General features: G+C 39.3%; 1 protein-coding gene across 5 annotated transcripts in view; it reads left to right on the top strand.

The window, feature by feature from the left end:
* Positions 1–26486, top strand: part of LOC138316150 (putative ATP-dependent RNA helicase TDRD12) — a 106294-nt gene that overhangs the window by 39113 nt on the left and 40695 nt on the right. For all 5 annotated transcript variants that reach the window (XM_069257690.1, XM_069257689.1, XM_069257688.1 and 2 more), the window contains 6 exons: positions 38–100; positions 531–592; positions 5548–5677; positions 5992–6062; positions 6179–6298; positions 7100–7219. In XM_069257690.1, coding sequence (XP_069113791.1) covers positions 38–100; positions 531–592; positions 5548–5677; positions 5992–6062; positions 6179–6298; positions 7100–7219 — 566 coding nt within the window. The remainder of the gene's footprint in view (positions 1–37; positions 101–530; positions 593–5547; positions 5678–5991; positions 6063–6178; positions 6299–7099; positions 7220–26486) is intronic.

Genomic DNA, 26486 nt, shown 5'->3' with positions numbered 1-26486 from the left:
TTAATTGTTAATTGATGATATATAAATTTGATTTCAGGCAATGGAAGTGTTTATCTGCCGAGTACAGCCAGTTGATCTGGATGAAAACTGGACTAGCAAGGTTAGAGATTTTTAAAAGGATACAAAAATATAAAACTGGACTAGCAAGGTTAGAGATTTTTAAAAGGATACAAAAATATAAAACTGGACTAGCAAGGTTAGAGATTTTTAAAAGGATACAAAAATATAAATCTGGACAAGCAAGATTAGAGATTTTAAAATGAATACAAAAACATAAAACTGGACAAGCAATATATAGGAAACTTAACAAAATACAAAAAATTTAAGGTTATTTTTTTTTCTAAAGTATAGTTTTAAATATCACATTATTTTATATAACTACCAGTTACCACAGAAATAATTTTATGTTAGTTTTAATTGTTAGTTCAATTTGATCAATGGACTCAATATCTGTTATGTTTATGTCACAATTTCACACAGGCGAGTATACAACATTTATATTTGTACTTGTATGTCACAATTTCACACAGGCGAGTATGTTTGTGTACAACCTACTGGACCAAAAGACTTTGGATGGGAGAATTGTACTCAGGTAAGGTTTATATTATGAATTATCCTTAAAGCTGAGTTTGTATTTCTTCTGATAATGACCATTTCACTGTGTTGTAAAGTCTATGGACTAATCAACATCTGGGTGTACTTTACTATTTCTTATGCCCTCACTTTGAAATGAGGTTACTAGGGATGTGCGATATATCTGATATACCAGTATATTGCAATATTTTCCACGACGATAATAGATTGTTCTAGGCCTATTTTTTGCCAAATACTGACCGTCCGATTTTAAAATAAGTTACACAATAAAAGTAATTGCATGGTTGGAAGATTGTTTTCAAGTTTTCATTAATTTTCCTTGACATAAATGAAAAATCACAACTCATTTACAACATCAGTACTGCCGTGCTACTGTGTGGCTGACTTGTATCGATGTATTGTATGAGTGTAGCCATGTTATTTACCGTCCTTTGTATCGATGTATTGTATGAGTGTAGCCATGTTATTTACCGTCCTTTGTATCGATGTATTGTATGAGTGTAGCCATGTTATTTAGCGTCCTTTGTATCAATGTATTGTATGAGTGTAGCCATGTTATTTAGCCTCCTTTGTATCGATGTATTGTATGAGTGTAGCCATGTTATTTAGCCTCCTTTGTATCGATGTATTGTATGAGTGTAGCCATGTTATTTAGCGTCCTTTGTATTGATGTATTGTATGAGTGTAGCCATGTTATTTAGCGTCCTTTGTATCAATGTATTGTATGAGTGTAGCCATGTTATTTAGCCTCCTTTGTATTGATGTATTGTATGAGTGTAGCCATGTTATTTAGCCTCCTTTGTATCGATGTATTGTATGAGTGTAGCCATGTTATTTAGCGTCCTTTGTATTGATGTATTGTATGAGTGTAGCCATGTTATTTAGTGTCCTTTGTATCAATGTATTGTATGAGTGTAGCCATGTTATTTAGCGTCCTTTGTATTGATGTATTGTATGAGTTTAGCCATGTTATTTACCGTCCTTTGTATTGATGTATTGTATGAGTGTAGCCATGTTATTTAGTGTCCTTTGTATCAATGTATTGTGTGAGTGTAGCCATGTTATTTAGCGTCCTTTGTATTGATGTATTGTATGAGTGTAGCCATGTTATTTAGTGTCCTTTGTATCAATGTATTGTATGAGTGTAGCCATGTTATTTAGCGTCCTTTGTATTGATGTATTGTATGAGTGTAGCCATGTTATTTAGCGTCCTTTGTATTGATGTATTGTATGAGTGTAGCCATGTTATTTAGCGTCCTTTGTATTGATGTATTGTATGAGTGTAGCCATAGCCATGTTATTTAGCATCCTTTGTATTGATGTATTGTATGAGTGTAGCCATGTTATTTAGTGTCCTTTGTATCAATGTATTGTATGAGTGTAGCCATGTTATTTAGCGTCCTTTGTATTGATGTATTGTATGAGTGTAGCCATGTTATTTAGTGTCCTTTGTATCAATGTATTGTGTGAGTGTAGCCATGTTATTTAGCGTCCTTTGTATTGATTGATGTGTATTGTATGAGTGTAGCCATGTTATTTACCGTCCTTTGTATTGATGTATTGTATGAGTGTAGCCATGTTATTTAGCGTCCTTTGTATTGATGTATTGTATGAGTGTAGCCATGTTATTTAGTGTCCTTTGTATCGATGTATTGTATGAGTGTAGCCATGTTATTTAGCGTCCTTTGTATTGATGTATTGTATGAGTGTAGCCATGTTATTTAGCGTCCTTTGTATTGATGTATTGTATGAGTGTAGCCATGTTATTTAGTGTCCTTTGTATTGATGTATTGTATGAGTGTAGCCATGTTATTTAGTGTCCTTTGTATTGATGTATTGTATGAGTGTAGCCATGTTATTTAGCGTCCTTTGTATTGATGTATTGTATGAGTGTAGCCATGTTATTTAGCGTCCTTTGTATTGATGTATTGTGTGAGTGTAGCCATGTTATTTACTGTACCATGTTATTTAGTGTCCTTTGTATCGATGTATTGTATGAGTGTAGCCATGTTATTTAGTGTCCTTTGTATTGATGTATTGTATGAGTGTAGCCATGTTATTTAGTGTCCTTTGTATTGATGTATTGTATGAGTGTAGCCATGTTATTTAGTGTCCTTTGTATCAATGTATTGTATGAGTGTAGCCATGTTATTTAGCGTCCTTTGTATTGATGTATTGTATGAGTGTAGCCATGTTATTTAGTGTCCTTTGTATTGATGTATTGTATGAGTGTAGCCATGTTATTTAGCGTCCTTTGTATTGATGTATTGTATGAGTGTAGCCATGTTATTTAGTGTCCTTTGTATCGATGTATTGTATGAGTATAGCCATGTTATTTAGTGTCCTTTGTATCAATGTATTGTATGAGTGTAGCCATGTTATTTAGCCTCCTTTGTATTGATGTATTGTATGAGTGTAGCCATGTTATTTAGTGTCCTTTGTATCGATGTATTGTATGAGTGTAGCCATGTTATTTAGTGTCCTTTGTATCGATGTATTGTATGAGTGTAGCCATGTTATTTAGCGTCCTTTGTATTGATGTATTGTATGAGTGTAGCCATGTTATTTAGCCTTGTATGATGTATTGTATGTGTAGCCATGTTATTTAGCTCTTGTATGATGTATTGTATGAGTGTAGCCATGTTATTTAGCGATGTATTGTATGAGTGTAGCCATGTTATTTAGCGTCCTTTGTATTGATGTGTATTTGTTTGTGTGTAGCCATGTTATTTAGCGTCCTTTGTATTGATGTATTGTATGAGTGTAGCCATGTTATTTAGCGTCCTTTGTATTGATGTATTGTATGAGTGTAGCCATGTTATTTAGTGTCCTTTGTATTGATGTATTGTATGAGTGTAGCCATGTTATTTAGCGTCCTTTGTATTGATGTATTGTATGAGTGTAGCCATGTTATTTAGCGTCCTTTGTATTGATGTATTGTATGAGTGTAGCCATGTTATTTAGCGTCCTTTGTATCATGTATTGTATGAGTGTAGCCATGTTATTTAGTGTCCTTTGTATCAATGTATTGTATGAGTGTAGCCATGTTATTTAGCGTCCTTTGTATTGATGTATTGTATGAGTGTAGCCATGTTATTTAGCGTCCTTTGTATTGATGTATTGTATGAGTGTAGCCATGTTATTTAGTGTCCTTTGTATTGATGTATTGTATGAGTGTAGCCATGTTATTTAGTGTCCTTTGTATTGATGTATTGTATGAGTGTAGCCATGTTATTTAGCGTCCTTTGTATTGATATATTGTATGAGTTTAGCCTTGTTATTTACCGTCCTTTGTATCAATGTATTGTATGAGTGTAGCCATGTTATTTAGCCTCCTTTGTATTGATGTATTGTGTGAGTGTAGCCATGTTATTTAGCGTCCTTTGTATTGATGTATTGGTAGCGTTATTTGAGTGTTCCTTTGTATTGATGTATTGTATGTATTTTGTGTAGTGTAGCCATGTTATTTAGTGTCCTTTGTATCGATGTATTGTATGAGTGTAGCCATGTTATTTAGCCTCCTTTGTATTGATGTATTGTATGAGTGTAGCCATGTTATTTAGTGTCCTTTGTATCGATGTATTGTATGAGTGTAGCCATGTTATTTAGCCTCCTTTGTATTGATGTATTGTATGAGTGTAGCCATGTTATTTAGTGTCCTTTGTATTGATGTATTGTATGAGTTTAGCCATGTTATTTAGTGTCCTTTGTATTGATGTATTGTATGAGTGTAGCCATGTTATTTAGTGTCCTTTGTATTGATGTAGTGTATGAGTGTAGCCATGTTATTTAGTGTCCTTTGTATTGATGTATTGTATGAGTGTAGCCATGTTATTTAGCGTCCTTTGTATTGATGTATTGTATGAGTGTAGCCATGTTATTTAGTGTCCTTTGTATCAATGTATTGTATGAGTGTAGCCATGTTATTTACCGTCCTTTGTATTGATGTATTGTATGAGTGTAGCCATGTTATTTAGTGTCCTTTGTATCAATGTATTGTATGAGTGTAGCCATGTTATTTAGCGTCCTTTGTATTGATGTATTGTATGAGTGTAGCCATGTTATTTAGTGTCCTTTGTATTGATGTATTGTATGAGTGTAGCCATGTTATTTAGCGTCCTTTGTATTGATGTATTGTATGAGTGTAGCCATGTTATTTAGTGTCCTTTGTATCAATGTATTGTATGAGTGTAGCCATGTTATTTAGCGTCCTTTGTATTGATGTATTGTATGAGTGTAGCCATGTTATTTAGCGTCCTTTGTATTGATGTATTGTATGAGTGTAGCCATGTTATTTAGTGTCCTTTGTATCAATGTATTGTGTGAGTGTAGCCGTGTTATTTAGTGTCCTTTGTATTGATGTATTGTGTGAGTGTAGCCATGTTATTTAGCCTCCTTTGTTTCGATGTATTGTGTGAGTGTAGCCATGTTATTTACCGTCCTTTGTATTGATGTATTGTATGAGTGTAGCCATGTTATTTAGCCTCCTTTGTATTGATGTATTGTGTGAGTGTATCCATGTTATTTAGTGTCCTTTGTATTGATGTATTGTATGAGTGTAGCCATGTTATTTAGTGTCCTTTGTATTGATGTATTGTGTGAGTGTAGCCATGTTATTTAGTGTCCTTTGTATTGATGTATTGTATGAGTGTAGCCATGTTATTTAGCCTCCTTTGTATTGATGTATTGTATGAGTGTAGCCATGTTATTTAGCGTCCTTTGTATTGATATATTGTATGAGTGTAGCCATGTTATTTAGCGTCCTTTTCTATCACTCATTGTATTGCACCCTGTAACTCTGTTTATAGATTTAATGTAATGCTGGGGCATTCATCTCTTTCAAACTTGTTAGGTATTATTTTATGACTAAAACAACTTTGATTCAAGACAAGAGGTGTGCTGGCATATTAAGAGCTAATCCACACTGACGTATTGTGTGTTTTGTTTGCTAAGGATTGGTAACACACTGTGGCTGGATCCCCTGGCAGAAAGGATCTACCTCAGCGACCTCCATGCCTACAGTACTAACCTGTTTGTACGATCAGAACTGCTGAAAAATGGCTTTGCTGTGGACAATCCCAATGTAAGACACTTCAAATCAACATGAACTAAAACAGGGTTTTTACGAACCTCTGGTGACCATGGAAATCAGTTCGTGATAAGCAAAGTTTGTTATACAGATATTAAATTTTATAGGAATCTTGGTGGGGAATGAAAAAAGTGTTCGTTATAAACATATTTTTCTGTAGTATATCGTATATTCGTATGTAAAATCAGATACATAATAAATATACCTATAATTACTTAATATTAAGCAATATAATTAATTATTAAATTTGATTACTATAAGCCAACTTATAGGATGATTTAAAACAATTATTATGTTGTTAATTGCAGCACCTGCAGCTGTTGTATGACCTGTGTAAAGGGCAGATAGAGATCCCCCCACTCAACCAACAGTCAAACAGGTATAATAATGACTGCATCTCCTGTCACTATTAAAGTGGTGCGAGATTGAGTGTGAATCCATTGTTACGTCACTATTGCATTGATCTGTTGCTAAACTAAAATTATCTACCTACAGGTCAGAGATGAAAGCAGAGGTAGAAATTTTACCTCAATCAAAGGAATCCCATCAGGTCCATCTGTCATGTATTTCATCTCCCTCATTGATCTATCTACAGAGGAGTGAAAGCTGCAAACTGTAAGTTTTTGGCCTGTGTCAACATCTGTTATTTTAGCTTTGTTTCCATGCTCAAGCCATGCCTAATTCTACTTTTGTGTAGTCTGTTGCCGTTGTTGCATATTATGTTGACTGTTCTTTAGTGATTTACACTATTTTGCAGTCTATCCTCTCAATCTTCTTCATTGTCAAAATTTTTATAGAGATCAGAATATGACTCCTTTTTTGTATCGCATCCTGTCCAGATTTCATATAAGTTTTGTTTTACTGAATTTCTAAGGACAGAAGAGATTGCCATTTTTTGTATTGTAATATTATACAGCATTACTGAAAATCTTTGTATTCTGTATCTACAGTTTTCAGCTCACCTGACCGTGGTCCGAAGGACCAAGGTGAGCTTATGCGATACTGTGGCGTCCTGCGTCCGTCATCCGTCCATCTGTCAACAATCAACTTCTTCTCCATTACTGCTGGTCAGAATTTAACATTGACTGGTAGCATCCTTATGGGGTACTGACTGAAAATTGTACAATTGGTTGGGTGGACCCCTGGGGGCCTGAGGGGCAGGGTCAAAAGGGGTCAATTTGGTTATTTCCATTTAAACGACTTCTTCTCTGAAACTTAGCATGGGATAGCACTGATAATGCAATGGTAGGATAGTTATAGGGTGGGGATTCAAAATTGTAAATTTTGATGGAGCTGAACCCCTCCCTGATGGGCCTGAGGGGTAGGGCCAAGAGTACTCTTAATGCAATAAAAAACCAGGTGAGTGATATAGGCCCTCTAAGCCTCTTGTTTGTAATGTTAAATCATTTTATTCAGATTGGAGAAGATGAATGACGAGATAAATGAGAGAATGAAGAACTTTGAACCCACAGGGATGAAGTTAACGAGTCTGAAAACAGGATCTGTGTGCTTGGCCAAGTTTGAGGTAGACAGTATGTAAGTACTATAATAACTAATGATATCAGGTCTGTACCCATAAAAATATCAGGTCTGTACACAATATCAGGTCTGTACACATAACAATATCAGGTCTGTACACATAACAATATCAGGTCTGTACACATAACAATATCAGGTCTGTACACATAACAATATCAGGTCTGTACACATAACAATATCAGGTCTGTACACATAACAATATCAGGTCTGTACAACACACTGACACATAACAATATCAGGTCTGTACACATAACAATATCATACACATACAAACAATATCAGGTTTGTACACATAACAATATCAGGTCTGTACACATAACAATATCAGGTCTGTACACATAACAATATCAAGTCTGTACACATAACAATATCAGGTCTGTACACATAACAATATCAGGTCTGTACACATAACAATATCAGGTCTGTACACATACAATATCAGGTCTGTACACTTAACAATATCAGGTCTGTACACATAACACATTCAATATCAGGTCTGTACCCATAACACTATCAGGTCTGTACACATAACACATACAATATCATGTCTGTACACATAACAATATCAGGTCTGTACCCATAACAATATCAGGTCTGTACACATAACAATATCAGGTCTGTACCCATAATAATATCAGGTCTGTACACATAACACATACAATATCAGGTCTGTACCCATAACAATGTTAGGTCTGTACCCATAATAATATCAGGTCTGTAGACATAACACAGACAATATCAGGTCTGTACACATAACAATATCCATCCTCGATACTCCAGTGGCTTCCGATCACTTACGATCTCTACACCCCTGGACTATCTCATAGTAAAACTGGAGGCAACAGAATAAAACAGGTAATTTAGTCATTTGATGTACATCAAAAGAGCCGTATAACGGTACACTATGGTTGACTGTGTGGCTTAGATGTTAGGCGTCGCTCTCTCTGTAGTCTTCAAAGGAAATCTTTGCTAGCCTGTGATTGGTCAAATCTTTTCCGCTGAGCTGCCTTCAATTTCACTATGAGATAGTCCAGGGGTGTAGAGATCGTAAGTGATCGGAAGCCCTGGAGTATCGAGGATGAACAATATTAGGTCTGTACACATAACAATATCAGGTATGTACAAATAACACAGACAATATTAGGTCTGTACCCATAACACAAAACATTTCAGGTATGTACAAATAACACAGACAATATTAGGTCTGTACACATAACAATATCAGGTCTGTACACATAACAAATACAATATCAGGTCTGTACACATAACAATATCAGGTCTGTACACATAACAATATCAGGTCTGTACACATAACAATATCAGGTCTGTACACATAACAATATCAGGTCTGTACACATAACAAATACAATATCAGGTCTGTACACATAACAATATCAGGTCTGTACACATAACAATATCAGGTCTGTACACATAACAATATCAGGTCTGTACACATAACAATATCAGGTCTGTACACATAACAATATCAGATCTGTACACATAACAATATCAGGTCTGTATCCATAGCAATATCAGGTATGTACAAATAACACAGACAATATTAGGTCTGTACACATAACACAAAAAATTTCAGGTATGTACAAATAACACAGACAATATTAGGTCTGTATACATAACAAATGGTCCAAGTGGTTAGTAAGTGAAGTGAAAGTGTAAAATACACCTGGGACAAAGGATGATACATATCTAAATTACACAAAAACTGAAAGGTTTTAAATCAAAATAAGCACCATTTAATAAGCATAACAGCTATATGACATAGCATAATCAATTCCTAACTGCATGTTCATTTGGCTTATTCTTTTTTACCATCCTATTAACAGCCAGTGTAAATCAAGGACGTGCCAGGTGGTGAAGGAAAACTGGAGTATCTGGAAAAAAACACCAACCAAGGGTAGATCAGTACCTGTTTCCTTTGGTGGAAGGCTAGTTGTAGATTGTCAGGCACCTTAACCATGGCTGCCCTGGCCCCAATGTTCAATGCTCCATGTTCAGCTGTTGATGCTCTTGCGATATTTTTAGGTCACCTGACCATAGGTCATGTTGACCTTTTGCGATTGCCTTTTGTTCGTTGTGCGTTAACATTTCCTTGTGAACGCGATAACTTAAGTAAATATAAACCGAGCTTATGAATCTTTGTTTGTAGACTAACAGTGGAAAGATATTGGACAAGTTCGAAAATCAGCTGAATTGGACAGCAATTTACGGGATTATTGCCCTTTGCACTAATAATTATTACTGGGACCTTGTGAACGCGATAACTTGAGCAAATATAAACCGAGCTTAATGAAACTTTGTATGTAGACTAACATTAAAAATATATCGGACAAGTTCAAAAATCAGCCTGATTCGCGGAGTAAATGCCCTTTGTTCTAATGATTATTGGACCTTGTGAACACTATAACTTGAATAATATGCACAAAGCTTAAAAAAAAATCTTGATTTGACCATAATTTACGGAGAAATTGCCCTTTGCACTAATAATTATTATTGGACCTTGTGAACGCGTTAACTTGAGTAAATATGAACCGAGCTTAATGAAAATTTGTATGTAGAGGAACATTTGAAAGATCTCAGACGAGTTCTAAAATCAGTTTGATTCGACGGTATTTTATGGAGTTATTGCCCTTTGCACTCATAATTATTATTGGACCTTGTGAATGCGATTACTTGAATAAATATTAACCAAGCTTACTGAATCTCTGTATGTAGACTAACATTGGAAAGATCTTGAATGAGTTTGAAAATCAGCGTGATTCACTGTTAATTTACGGAGTTATTGCCCTTTGCATTAATAATTATTACTGGTCCTTGTGAACGCGATAACTTGGGTAAATATAAACCGAGCTTATTGAAACTTTGTATGTAGACTAACATTGGAAAGCGAGTTTGAAAATCAGCTTGATTCGACTCTAACTTAATTTCACAGTTATTGTCCTTAACAGTAATAATTATTGAACTTAATGAACAGGATAATGTGAGTTAATATGCACCAAGCTTAATGAAACTTTGTATGTAGACTTATTAGATCTATGTTCCTAATTCATCATAAAAGCCATCAGTTGGCTAGTAAATGACATAACTAACTCTTATCAAATTATCAGGTGACCGTTAAGGCCCATGGACCTTCTTGTATTTTAAAACATTTGATTATTGATGAATATAGTATTTTTAAAATGTTTTTATTTCCATATCAAGTGCTTAAATTTTGTGTATTGCCTATAACACTGCTTTCAAATAATTACTTTAACATTGATATTGTGAACCCATAGAGATACAGTAAAACCTCATTATATCACCACCAATCATTGAACAGTAAAACCTCATTATATCACCACCAATCATTGAACAGTAAAACCTCATTATATCACCACCTATCATTGAACAGTAAAACCTCATTATATCACCACCTATCATTGAACAGTAAAACCTCATTATATCACCACCTATCATTGAACAGTAAAACCTTATTATATCACCTCCTATCATTGACCCGTAAAACCTCATTATATCACCACCAATCATTGAACAGTAAAACCTCATTATATCACCACCTATCATTGAACAGTAAAACCTCATTATATCACCACCTATCATTGAACAGTAAAACCTCATTATATCACCACCTATCATTGAACAGTAAAACCTCATTATATCACCACCAATCATTGAACAGTAAAACCTCATTATATCACCAGCTATCATTGAAACAGTAAAACCTCATTATATCACCCACCAATCAATTGAACAGTAAAACCTCATTATATCACCCACCAATCATTGAACAGTAAAACCTCATTATATCACCACCATCATTGAACAGTAAAACCTCATTATATCACCACCTATCAACAGTTAACTCTTAATATCAAACAGTAAAATGAAATAAACCTTATTATATCACCACCTATCATTGAACAGTAAAACCTCATTATATCAACACCTATCATTGAACAGTAAAACCTCATTATATCACCACCTATCATTGAACAGTAAAACCTCATTATATCACCACCATATCATTGAACAGTAAAACCTCATTATATCACACCTATCATTGAACCGTAAAACCTCATTATATCACCACCTATCATTGACCAGTAAAACCTCATTATATCACCACCTATCATTGAACAGTAAAACCTCATTATATCACCACCTATCATTGAACAGTAAAACCTCATTATATCACCACCTATCATTGAAACAGTAAAACCTCATTATATCACCACCAATCATTGAACAGTAAAACCTCATTATATCACCACTATCATTGAACAGTAAAACCCACCAATCATTATATCACCACCAATCATTGAACAGTAAAACCTCATTATATCACCACCTATCATTGAACAGTAAAACCTCATTATATCACCACCTATCATTGAACAGTAAAACCTCATTATATCACCACCTATCATTGAACAGTAAAACCTTATTATATCACCACCTATCATTGAACAGTAAAACCTCATTATATCCACCTATCATGACAGTAAAAAACCTCATTATATCACCACCAATCTCATTGAACAGTAAAACCTCATTATATCACCACCTATCATTGAACAGTAAAACCTCATTATATCACCACCTATCATTGAACAGTAAAACCTCATTATATCACCACCTATCATTGAACAGTAAAACCTCATTATATCACCACCAATCATTGAACAGTAAAACCTCATTATATCACCACCTATCATTGAACAGTAAAACCTCATTATATCACCACCAATCATTGAACAGTAAAACCTCATTATATCACCACCAATCATTGAACAGTAAAACCTCATTATATCACCACCTATCATTGAACAGTAAAACCTCATTATATCACCACCTATCATTGAACAGTAAAACCTCATTATATCACCACCTATCATTGAACAAGTAAACCTCATTATATTACACCACCTATCATTTGACACCCGTGAAAACCTCATTATATCACCACCAATCATTGAAAACAGTAAAACCTTCATTATATCACCACCTATCATTGAACAGTAAAACCTCATTATATCACCACCTATCATTGAACAGTAAAACCTCATTATATCACCACCTATCATTGAACAGTAAAACCTCATTATATCACCACCAATCATTGAACAGTAAAACCTCATTATATCACCACCTATCATTGAACAGTAAAACCTCATTATATTTCACCACCAATCATTGAACAGTAAAACCTCATTATATCACCACCAATCATTGAACAGTAAAACCTTTAACCTCAATATATCACCACATTATATCACCACCATCATTGAACAGTAAAACCTCATTATATCACCACCTATCATTGAACAGTAAAACCTCATTATATCACCACCAATCATTGAACAGTAAAACCTCATTATATCACCACCAATCATTGAACAGTAAAACCTCATTATATCACCACCTATCATTGAACAGTAAAACCTCATTATATCACCACCTATCATTGAACAGTAAAACCTCATTATATCACCACCTATCATTGAACAGTAAAACCTCATTATATCACCACCTATCATTGAACAGTAAAACCTCATTATATCACCACCTATCATTGAACAGTAAAACCTCATTATATCACCACCTATCATTGAACAGTAAAACCTCATTATATCACCACCTATCATTGAACAGTAAAACCTCATTATATCACCACCAATCATTGAACAGTAAAACCTCATTATATCACCACCTATCATTGAACAGTAAAACCTCATTATATCACCACCAATCATTGAACAGTAAAACCTCATTATATCACCACCAATCATTGAACAGTAAAACCTCATTATATCACCAGCTATCATTGAACAGTAAAACCTCATTATATCACCACCTATCATTGAACAGTAAAACCTCATTATATCACCACCAATCATTGAACAGTAAAACCTCATTATATTCACCAGGCCTATCATTGAACAGTAAAACCTCATTATATCACCACCTATCATTGAACAGTAAAACCTCATTATATCACCACCTATCATTGAACAGTAAAACCTCATTATATCACCACCTATCATTGAACAGTAAAACCTCATTATATCACCACCAATCATTGAACAGTAAAACCTCATTATATCACCACCTATCATTGAACAGTAAAACCTCATTATATCACCACCTATCATTGAACAGTAAAACCTCATTATATCACCACCTATCATTGAACAGTAAAAACCTCATTATATCACCACCAATCATTGAACAGTAAAAACCTCATTATATCACCACCTATCATTGAACAGTTAAAACTCATTATATCACCACCTATCATTGAAACAGTAAAACCTCATTATATCACCACCTATCATTGAACAGTAAAACCTCATTATATCACCACCTATCATTGAACAGTAAAACCTCATTATATCACCACCTATCATTGAACAGTAAAACCTCATTATATCACCACCTATCATTGAACAGTAAAACCTCATTATATCACCACCAATCATTGAACAGTAAAACCTCATTATATCACCACCAATCATTGAACAGTAAAACCTCATTATATCACCACCTATCATTGAACAGTAAAACCTCATTATATCACCACCTATCATTGAACAGTAAAACCTCATTATATCACCACCAATCATTGAACAGTAAAACCTCATTATATCACCACCTATCATTGAACAGTAAAACCTCATTATATCACCACCTATCATTGAACAGTAAAACCTCATTATATCACCACCAATCATTGAACAGTAAAACCTCATTATATCACCACCTATCATTGAACATGTAAAACCTCATTATATCACCACCAATCATTGAACAGTAAAACCTAAATATATCACCACCTAATCATTGAACAGTAAAACCTCATTATATCACCACCTATCATTGAACAGTAAAACCTCATTATATCACCACCTATCATTGAACAGTAAAAACCTCATTATATCACACCACCATATCATTGAACAGTAAAACCTCATTATATCACCACCTATCATTGAACAGTAAAACCTCATTATATCACCACCAATCATTGAACAGTAAAACCTCATTATATTCACCCACCTATCATTGAACAGTAAAACCTCATTATATCACCACCTATCATTGAACAGTAAAACCTCATTATATCACCACCTATCATTGAACAGTAAAACCTCATTATATCACCACCTAATCATTGAACAGTAAAACCTTATTATATCACCACCTATCATTGAACAGTAAAACCTCATTATATCACCACCAATCATTGAACAGTAAAACCTCATTATATCACCACCTATCATTGAACAGTAAAACCTCATTATATCACCACCTATCATTGAACAGTAAAACCTCATTATATCACCACCTATCATTGAACAGTAAAACCTCATTATATCACCACCTATCATTGAACAGTAAAACCTTATTATATCACCACCCTATCATTGAACAGTAAAACCTCATTATATTTCACACCTATCATTGAACAGTTAAAACCTCATTTATATCACCACCTATCATTGAACAGTAAAACCTCATTATATCACCACCTATCATTGAACAGTAAAAACCTCATTATATCACCACCACTATCATTGAACAGTAAAAACCTCATTATATCACCACCAATCATTGAACAGTAAAACCTCATTATATCACCACCTATCATTGAACAGTAAAAACCTCATTATATCACCACCTATCATTGAACAGTAAAAATACCTCATTATATCACCACCTTATCATTGAACAGTAAAACCTCATTATATCACCACCAATCATTGAACAGTAAAACCTCATTATATCACCACCTATCATTGAACAGTAAAACCTCATTATATCACCACCAATCATTGAACAGTAAAACCTCATTATATCACCCATTTCTGGAGAAGAGTTGGTGATACTGTATTTACCATAATTAGCACCCCTCCCAATATAAGCGAACTTCCCCATTTCTGGAGAAGAGTTGGTGATACTGTATTTACCATAATAAGCACCCCTCCCAATATAAGCGCCCCTACCCATATTCTGGAGAAGAGTAGAGTTGGAGAAGAGTTGATAATGTATTTACCATAATTAGCACCCCTCCCCCTATAAGTGCCCCTACCCATTTCTGGAGAAGAGTTGGTAATAATGTATTTACCGTAATTAGCACCCCTCCAAAATATATAAGCGCCCCTCCCCATTTCTGGAGAAGAGTTGGTGATACTGTATTTACCATAATTAGCACCCCTCCCAATATAAGCACCCCTCCCCATTTCTGGAGAAGAGTTGGTGATACTGTTTTTACCATAATAAGCACCCTTCCCACTATAAGTGCCCCTACCCATATCTGGAGAAGAGTTGGTGATACTGTATTTACCATAATTAGCACCCCTCCCCCTATAAGCGCCCATCCCCATTTCTGGTAAAGAGTTGATGATACTGTATTTACCATAATTAGCACCCCTCCCAATATATCACGTGACCCTCCCCATTTCTGGAGAAGAGTTGGTGATAACTGTATTTACCATTAATTAGCACCCCTCCCCCTATAAGCGCCCCTCCCCATTTCTGGAGAAGAGTTGGTGATACTGTATTTACCATAATTAGCACCCCTCCCCCTATAAGCGCCCCTCCCCATTTCTGGAGAAGAGTTATTTAACTGTATTTACCATAATTAGCACCCCCTCCCCCTATAAGCGCTCCTCCCCATTTCTGGAGAAGAGTTGGTGATACTGTATTTACCATAATTAGCACCCCTCCCCTATAAGCGCCCCTTCCCATTTCTGGTAAAGAGTTGGTAATACTGTATTTACCATAAATAGCAACACTCCCAATATTAGCGCCCCCTCCCACATTTCTGGAGAAGAGTTGGTGATATATGTATTTACCATAATTAGCACCCCTCCCACTATAAGTGCCCCTACCCATTTCTGGAGAAGAGTTGGTGATACTGTATGTACCATAATTAGCACCCCTCCTAATATAAGCGCCCCTCCCCATTTCTGGAGAATAGTTGGTGATACTGTATTTACCATAATTAGCACCCCTTCCCCTATAAGTGCCCCTCCCCATTTCTGGAGAAGAGTTGGTGATACTGTATTTACCATAATTAGCACCCCTCCCCCTATAAGCGCCCCTCCCCATTTCTGGAGAAGAGTTGGTGATACTGTATTTACAATAATTAGCACCCCTCCCCCTATAAGCGTCCCTCCCCATTTCTGGAGAAGAGTTGGTGATACTGTATTTACCATAATTAGCACCCTTCCCCCTATAAGCGCCCCTCCCCATTTCTGGAGAAAAGTTGGTGATACTGTATTTACCATAATTAGCACCCCTCCCAATATAAGCGCCCCTCCCCATTTTCTGGAGAAGAGTTGGTGATACTGTATTTACCATAATTAAGCACCCCTCCCACTATAAGTGCCCCTACCCATATCTGGAGAAGAGTTGATGATACTGTATTTACCATAATTAGCACCCCTCCCCCTATAAGCGTCCCTCCCCATTTCTGGAGAAGAGTTGGTGATTCTGTATTTACCATAATTAGCACCCCTCCTAATATAAGCGCCCCTCCCCATTTCTGGAGAAGAGTTGGTGATACTGTATTTACCATAATTAGCACCCCTTCCCCTATAAGTGCCCCTCCCCATTTCTGGAGAAGAGTTGGTGATACTGTATTTACCATAATTAGCACCCTCTTCCCCCTATAAGCGCCCCTCCCCATTTCTGGAGAAGAGTTGGTGATACTGTATTTACCATAATTAGCACCCCTCCCCACTATAAGCGCCCCCTTCCCATTTCTGGAGAAGAGTTGGTGATACTGTATGTACTATAATTAGCACCCCTCCTAATATAAGCGCCCCTCCCCATTTCTGGAGAAGAGTTGGTGATACTGTATTTACCATAATAAGCACCCTTCCACTATAAGTGCCCCTAACCCATATCTGGAGAAGAGTTGGTGATACTGTATTTACCATAATTAGCACCCCTCCCAATATAAGCGCCCCTCCCCATTTCTGGAGAAGAGTTGGTGATACTGTATTTACCATAATTAGCACCCCTCCCCCAGAAGAGTTGGTGATACTGTATTTACCATAATTAGCACCCCTCCCATATGAGCCCCCTCCCCATTTCTGGAGTAAGAGTTGGTGATACTGTATTTACCATAATTTAGCACCCCTCCCCAATATAAGCGCCCCTCCCATTTCTGGAGAAGAGTTGGTGATACTGTATTTACCATAATTAGCACCCCTCCCCTATAAGCCCCCTTCCCATTTCTGGAGAAGAGTTGGTGATACTGTATTTACCATAATTCACCCCCTCCCCTATAAGCGCCCCTCCCCATTTCTGGAGAAGAGTTGGTGATACTGTATTTACCATAATTAGCACCCCTCCCCTATAAGCGCCCTCCCCATTTCTGGAGAAGAGTTGGTGATACTGTATTTACCATAATTAGCACCCCTCCCCCTATGAGCGCCCCCTCCCCATTTCTGGAGAAGAGTTGGTGATACTGTATTTACCATAATTAGCACCCCTCCTAATATAAGCGCCCCTCCCCATTTCTGGAGAAGAGTTGGTGATACTGTATTTACCATAATTAGCACCCCTCCCCCTATAAGTGCCCTCCCCATTTCTGGAGAAGAGTTGGTGATACTGTATTTACCATAATTAGCACCCTCTCCCCCTATAAGCGCCTCTCCCATTTCTGGAGAAGAGTTGGTGATACTGTATTTACCATAATTAGCACCCCTCCCCCCTGTAAGCGCCCCTCACCCATTTCTGGAGAAGAGTTGTTGATACTGTATTTACCATAATTAGCACCCCTTCCCCCCTATAAGCGCCCCTCCCCCATTTCTGGAGAAGAGTTGGTGATACTGTATTTACCATAATTAGCACCCCTCCCCCTATAAGCGCCCCTTCCCATTTCTGGTAAAGAGTTGGTGATACTGTATTTACCATAATTAGCACCCCTCCCAATATTAAGCGCCCCTCCCCATTTCTGGAGAAGAGTTGGTGATACTTGTATTTACCATAATTAGCACCCCTCCCACTATAAGTGCCCCTCCCCATTTCTGGAGAAGAGTTGGTGATACTGTATGTACCATAATTAGCACCCCTCCTTATATAAGGCCCCTCCCCATTTCTGGAGAATAGTTGGTGATACTGTATTTACCATAATTAGCACCCCTTCCCCTATAAGTGCCCCTCCCCATTTCTGGAGAAGAGTTGGTGATACTGTATTTACCATAATTAGCACCCCCTCCCCTATAAGCGCCCCTCCCCATTTCTGGAGAAGAGTTGGGGATACTGTATTTACCATAATTAGCACCCCTTTCCCCTATAAGCGCCCCTCCCCCATTTCTGGAGAAGAGTTGGTGATACTGTATTTACCATAATTAGCACCCCCCCTTAGCGCCCTCCCCATTTAAGCGCCCCTCCCCATTTCTTTCTGGAGAAGAGTTGGTGATACTGTATTTACCATAATTAGCACCCCTCCCCCATATAAGCGCCCCTCCCCATTTCTGGAGAAGAGTTGGTGATACTGTATTTACCATAATTAGCACCCCTCCCAATATAAGCGCCCCTCCCCATTTCTGGAGAAGAGTTGGTGATACTGTATTTACCATAATTAGCACCCCTCCCCCTATAAGTGCCCCTACCCATATCTGGAGAAGAGTTGGTGATACTGTATTTACCATAATTAGCACCCCTCCCCCTATAAGTGCCCCTACCCATTTCTGGAGAAGAGTTGGTGATACTGTATTTACCATAATTAGCACCCCTCCCCCTATAAGCGCCCCTCCCCATTTCTGGAGAAGAGTTGGTGATACTGTATTTACCATAATTAGCACCCCTCCCAATATAAGCAACCCCTCCCCATTTCTGGAGAAGAGTTGGTGATACTGTTTTTACCATAATAAGCACCCCTCCCCACTGCCCTCCCATTAAGTGCTGCCCCTATTAGCACCCATGGAAAGATGTGAACGTATTACCATAATAGCACCCTCCCCTATAAGCGCCCATCCCCATTTCTGGTAAAGAGTTGATGATACTGTATTTACCATAATTAGCACCCCTCCCAATATAAGTGACCCTCCCCATTTCTGGAGAAGAGTTGGTGATACTGTATTTACCATAATTAGCACCCCTCCCCCTATAAGCGCCCCTCCCCATTTCTGGAGAAGAGTTGGTGATACTGTATTTACCATAATTAGCACCCCTCCCCCTATAAGCGCCCCTCCCCATTTCTGGAGAAGAGTTATTTAACTGTATTTACCATAATTAGCACCCCTCCCCCTATAAGCGCTCCTCTCCATTTCTGGAGAAGAGTTGGTGATACTGTATTTACCATAATTAGCACCCCTCCCCCTATAAGCGCCCCTTCCCATTTCTGGTAAAGAGTTGGTAATACTGTATTTACCATAAATAGCACACCTCCCAATATTAGCGCCCCTCCCCATTTCTGGAGAAGAGTTGGTGATATTGTATTTACCATAATTAGCACCCCTCCCACTATAAGTGCCCCTACCCATTTCTGGAGAAGAGTTGGTGATACTGTATGTACCATAATTAGCACCCCTCCTAATATAAGCGCCCCTCCCCATTTCTGGAGAATAGTTGGTGATACTGTATTTACCATAATTAGCACCCCTTCCCCTATAAGTGCCCCTCCCCATTTCTGGAGAAGAGTTGGTGATACTGTATTTACCATAATTAGCACCCCTCCCCCTATAAGCGCCCCTCCCCATTTCTGGAGAAGAGTTGGTGATACTGTATTTACCATAATTAGCACCCCTCCCCCTATAAGCGTCCCTCCCCATTTCTGGAGAAGAGTTGGTGATACTGTATTTACCATAATTAGCACCCCTCCCCCTATAAGCGCCCCTCCCCATTTCTGGAGAAGAGTTGGTGATACTGTATTTACCATAATTAGCACCCCTCCCCCTATAAGCGCCCCTCCCCATTTCTGGAGAAGAGTTGGTGATACTGTATTTACCATAATTAGCACCCCTCCCCCTATAAGTGCCCCTCCCCATTTCTGGAGAAGAGTTGGTGATACTGTATTTACCATAATTAGCACCCCTCCCCCTATAAGCGTCCCTCCCCATTTCTGGAGAAGAGTTGGTGATTCTGTATTTACCATAATTAGCACCCCTCCTAATATAAGCGCCCCTCCCCATTTCTGGAGAAGAGTTGGTGATACTGTATTTACCATAATTAGCACCCCTTCCCCTATAAGTGCCCCTCCCCATTTCTGGAGAAGAGTTGGTGATACTGTATTTACCATAATTAGCACCCCTCCCCCTATAAGCGCCCCTCCCCATTTCTGGAGAAGAGTTGGTGATACTGTATTTACCATAATTAGCACCCCTCCCCCTATAAGCGCCCCTCCCCATTTCTGGAGAAGAGTTGGTGATACTGTATTTACCATAATTAGCACCCCTCCCCCTATAAGCGCCCCTCCCCATTTCTGGAGAAGAGTTGGTGATACTGTATTTACCATAATTAGCACCCCTCCCCCTATAAGCGCCCCTTCCCATTTCTGGAGAAGAGTTGGTGATACTGTATTTACCATAATTAGCACCCCTCCCGATATAAGCACCCCTCCCCATTTCTGGAGAAGAGTTGGTGATACTGTATTTACCATAATAAGCACCCTTCCAACTATAAGTGCCCCTACCCATATCTGGAGAAGAGTTGGTGATACTGTATTTACCATAATTAGCACCCCTCCCAATATAAGCGCCCCTCCCCATTTCTGGAGAAGAGTTGGTGATACTGTATTTACCATAATTAGCACCCCTCCCCCTATAAGCGCCCTCCTCTCCCCATTTCTGGAGAAGAGTTGGTGATACTGTATTTACCATAATTAGCACCCCTCCCCCTATAAGCGCCCCTCCCCATTTCTGGAGAAGAGTTGGTGATACTGTATTTACCATAATTAGCACCCCTCCCCCTATAAGCGCCCCTCCCCATTTCTGGAGAAGAGTTGGTGATACTGTATTTACCATAATTAGCACCCCTCCCCCTATAAGCGCCCTCCCCATTTCTGGAGAAGAGTTGGTGATACTGTATTTACCATAATTAGCACCCCTCCCCCTATAAGCGCCCCTCCCCATTTCTGGAGAAGAGTTGGTGATACTGTATTTACCATAATTAGCACCCCTCCCAATATAAGCGCCCCTCCCCATTTCTGGAGAAGAGTTGGTGATAATGTATTTACCATAATTAGCACCCCTCCTAATATAAGCGCCCCTCCCCATTTCTGGAGAAGAGTTGGTGATACTGTATTTACCATAATTAGCACCCCTTCCCCTATAAGTGCCCCTCCCCATTTCTGGAGAAGAGTTGGTGATACTGTATTTACCATAATTAGCACCTCTCCCCCTATAAGCGCCTCTCCCCATTTCTGGAGAAGAGTTGGTGATACTGTATTTACCATAATTAGCACCCCTCCCCCCTGTAAGCTCCCCTCACCATTTCTGGAGAAGAGTTGTTGATACTGTATTTACCATAATTAGCACCCTTCCCCCTATAAGCGCCCCTCCCCATTTCTGGAGAAGAGTTGGTGATACTGTATTTACCATAATTAGCACCCCTCCCCCTATAAGCGCCCATCCCCATTTCTGGTAAAGAGTTGGTAATACTGTATTTACCATAAATAGCACACCTCCCAATATTAGCGCCCCTCCCCATTTTCTGGAGAAGAGTTGGTGATATTGTATTTACCATAATTAGCACCCCTCCCACTATAAGTGCCCCTACCCATTTCTGGAGAAGAGTTGGTGATACTGTATGTACCATAATTAGCACCCCTCCTTATATAAGCGCCCCTCCCCATTTCTGGAGAATAGTTGGTGATACTGTATTTACCATAATTAGCACCCCTTCCCCTATAAGTGCCCCTCCCCATTTCTGGAGAAGAGTTGGTGATACTGTATTTACCATAATTAGCACCCCTCCCCCTATAAGCGCCCCTCCCCATTTCTGGAAAAGAGTTGGTGATACTGTATTTACCATAATTAGCACCCCTCCCCCTATAAGCGTCCCTCCCCATTTCTGGAGAAGAGTTGGTGATACTGTATTTACCATAATTAGCACCCTTCCCCCTATTAGCGCCCCTCCCCATTTCTGGAGAAAAGTTGGTGATTCTGTATTTACCATAATTAGCACCCTTCCCCATATAAGCGCCCCTCCCCATTTCTGGAGAAGAGTTGGTAATACTGTATTTACCATAATTAGCACCCCTCCTAATATAAGCGCCCCTCCCCATTTCTGGAGAAGAGTTGGTGATACTGTATTTACCATTATTAGCACCCCTTCCCCTATAAGTGCCCCTCCACATTTCTGGAGAAGAGTTGGTGATACTGTATTTACCATAATTAGCACCCCTTCCCCTATAAGTGCCCCTCCACATTTCTGGAGAAGAGTTGGTGATACTGTATTTACCATAATTAGCACCCCTCCCCCTATAAGCGCCCCTCCCCATTTCTGGAGAAGAGTTGGTGATACTGTATTTACCATAATTAGCACCCCTCCCCCTATAAGCGCCCCTCCCCATTTCTGGAGAAGAGTTGGTGATACTGTATTTACCATAATTAGCACCCCTCCCCCTATAAGCGCCCCTTCCCATTTCTGGAGAAGAGTTGGTGATACTGTATTTACCATAATTAGCACCCCTCCCCCTATAAGCACCCCTCCCCATTTCTGGAGAAGAGTTGGTGATACTGTATTTACCATAATAAGCACCCTTCCAACTATAAGTGCCCCTACCCATATCTGGAGAAGAGTTGGTGATACTGTATTTACCATAATTAGCACCCCTCCCAATATAAGCGCCCCTCCCCATTTCTGGAGAAGAGTTGGTGATACTGTATTTACCATAATTAGCACCCCTCCCAATATGAGCGCCCCTCCCCATTTCTGGAGAAGAGTTGGTGATACTGTATTTACCATAATTAGCACCCCACCCCTATAAGCCCTCCTTCCCATTTCTGGAGAAGAGTTGGTGATACTGTATTTACCATAATTAGCACCCCTCCCCCTATAAGCGCCCCCTCCCCATTTCTGGAGAAGAGTTGGTGATACTGTATTTACCATAATTAGCACCCCTCCCAATATAAGCGCCCTCCCCATTTCTGGAGAAGAGTTGGTGATACTGTATTTACCATAATTAGCACCCCTCCCCCTATAAGCGCTCCTCCCCATTTCTGGAGAAGAGTTGGTAATAATGTATTTACCATAATTAGCACCCCTCCTAATATAAGCGCCCCTCCCCATTTCTGGAGAAGAGTTGGTGATACTGTATTTACCATAATTAGCACCCCTTCCCCTATAAGTGCCCCTCCCCATTTCTGGAGAAGAGTTGGTGATACTGTATTTACCATAATTAGCACCCCTCCCCCTATAAGCGCCTCTCCCCATTTCTGGAGAAGAGTTGGTGATACTGTATTTACCATAATTAGCACCCCTCCCCCTATAAGCGCCCCTCCCCATTTCTGGAGAAGAGTTGGTGATACTGTATTTACCATAATTAGCACCCCTCCCCCTATAAGCGCCCCTCCCCATTTCTGGAGAAGAGTTGGTGATACTGTATTTACCATAATTAGCACCCCTCCCCCTATAAGCGCCCCTCCCCATTTCTGGAGAAGAGTTGGTGATACTGTATTTACCATAATTAGCACCCCTTCCCCTATAAGTGCCCCTCCCCATTTCTGGAGAAGAGTTGGTGATACTGTATTTACCATAATTAGCACCCCTCCCCCTATAAGCGCCCCTCCCCATTTCTTGAGAAGAGTTGGTGATACTGTATTTACCATAATTAGCACCCCTCCCCCTATAAGCGCCCCTCCCCATTTCTGGAGAAGAGTTGGTGATACTGTATTTACCATAATTAGCACCCCTCCCAATATAAAGCGCCCCTCCCCATTTCTGGAGAAGAGTTGGTGATACTGTATTTACCATAATTAGCACCCCTCCCCCTATAAGCGCTCCTCTCCATTTCTGGTAAAGAGTTGGTGATACTGTATTTACCATAATTAGCACCCCTCCCCCTATAAGCGCCCCTCCCCATTTCTGGAAAAGAGTTGGTGATACTGTATTTACCATAATTAGCACCCCTCCCCCTATAAGCGTCCCTCCCCATTTCTGGAGAAGAGTTGGTGATACTGTATTTACCATAATTAGCACCCCTCCCAATATAAGCGCCCCTCCCCATTTCTGGAGAAGAGTTGGTGATACTGTATTTACCATAATAAGCACCCTCCCAAGATAAGCGCCCCTCCCCATTTCTGGAGAAGAGTTGGTGATACTGTATTTACCATAATTAGCACCCCTTCCCCTATAAGTGCCCCTACCCATTTCTGGAGAAGAGTTGGTGATACTGTATTTACCATAATTAGCACCCCTCCCCCTATGAGTGCCCCTCCCCATTTCTGGAGAAGAGTTGGTGATACTGTATTTACCATAATTAGCACCCCTTCCCCTATAAGTGCCCCTCCCCATTTCTGGAGAAGAGTTGGTGATACTGTATTTACCATAATTAGCACCCCTCCCCCTATAAGCGCCCCTCCCCATTTCTGGAGAAGAGTTGGTGATACTGTATTTACCATAATTAGCACCCCTTCCCCTATAAGTGCCCCTCCCCATTTCTGGAGAAGAGTTGGTGATACTGTATTTACCATAATTAGCACCCCTCCCAATATAAGCGCCCCTCCCCATTTCTGGAGAAGAGTTGGTGATACTGTATTTACCATAATTAGCACCCCTTCCCCTATAAGTGCCCCTCCCCATTTCTGGAGAAGAGTTGGTGATACTGTATTTACCATAATTAGCACCCCCTCCCCCTATGAGCGCCCCTCCCCATTTCTGGAGAAGAGTTGGTGATAACTGTATTTACCATAATTAGCACCCCTCCCCCTATAAGCTCCCCTCACCATTTCTTGAGAAGAGTTGGTGATACTGTATTTACCATAATTAGCACCCTTCCCCCTATCAGCGCCCCTCCCCATTTCTGGAGAAGAGTTGGTGATTCTGTATTTACCATAATTAGCACCCCTCCCCCTTTAAGCGCCCCTTCGCATTTCTGGAGAAGAGTTGGTGATACTGTATTTACCATAATTAGCACCCCTCCCAATATAAGCACCTCTCCCTATTTCTGGAGAAGAGTTGGTGATACTGTATTTACCATAATAAGCACCCTTCCCACTATAAGTGCCCCTACCCATATCTGGAGAAGAGTTGGTGATACTGTATTTACCATAATTAGCACCCCTCCCCCTATAAGCGCCCTCCTGATTTCTGGAGATAAGTTGGTGATACTGTATTTACCATAATTAGCACCCCTTCCCCTATAAGCTCCCCTCACCATTTCTTGAGAAGAGTTGGTGATACTGTATTTACCATAATTAGCACACCCCTACCCCCTATAACGCGCCCTTCCCCATTTCTGGAGAAGAGTTGGTGATACTGTATTTACCATAATTAGCACCCCTCCCCCTATAAGCGCCCCTTCCCATTTCTGGAGAAGAGTTGGTGATACTGTATTTACCATAATTAGCACCCCTCCCAATATAAGCACCCCTCCCCATTTCTGGAGAAGAGTTGGTGATACTGTATTTACCATAATAAGCACCCTTCCCACTATAAGTGCCCCTACCCATATCTGGAGAAGAGTTGGTGATACTGTATTTACCATAATTAGCACCCCTCCCCCTATAAGCGCCCATCCCAATTTCTGGTAAAGAGTTGATGATACTGTATTTACCATAATTAGCACCCCTCCCAATATAAGCGCCCCTCCCCATTTCTGGAGAAGAGTTGGTGATACTGTATTTACCATAATTAGCACCCCTCCCCTATATAAGCGACCATCCCATTTCTGGAGAAGAGTTGGTGATACTGTATTTACCATAATTAGCACCCCTCCCAATATAAGCGCCCCTCCCCATTTCTGGAGAAGAGTTGGTGATACTGTATTTACCATAATTAGCACCCCTCCCCCTATAAGCGCTCCTTCCCATTTCTGGAGAAGAGTTGGTGATACTGTATTTACCATAATTAGCACCCCTCCCAATATAAGCGCCCCTCCCCATTTCTGGAGAAGAGTTGGTGATACTGTATTTACCATAATAAGCACCCCTCCCACTATAAGTGCCCCTACCCATATCTGGAGAAGAGTTGGTGATACTGTATTTACCATAATTAGCACCCCTCCCACTATAAGTGCCCCTACCCATTTCTGGAGAAGAGTTGGTGATACTGTATTTACCATAATTAG

This window comes from Argopecten irradians, chromosome 2 (assembly GCF_041381155.1).
Source record: "Argopecten irradians isolate NY chromosome 2, Ai_NY, whole genome shotgun sequence".
NCBI classification, from domain to species: Eukaryota; Metazoa; Mollusca; class Bivalvia; order Pectinida; family Pectinidae; genus Argopecten; species Argopecten irradians.
This window is presented reverse-complemented; position numbering and strand designations above follow the sequence as displayed.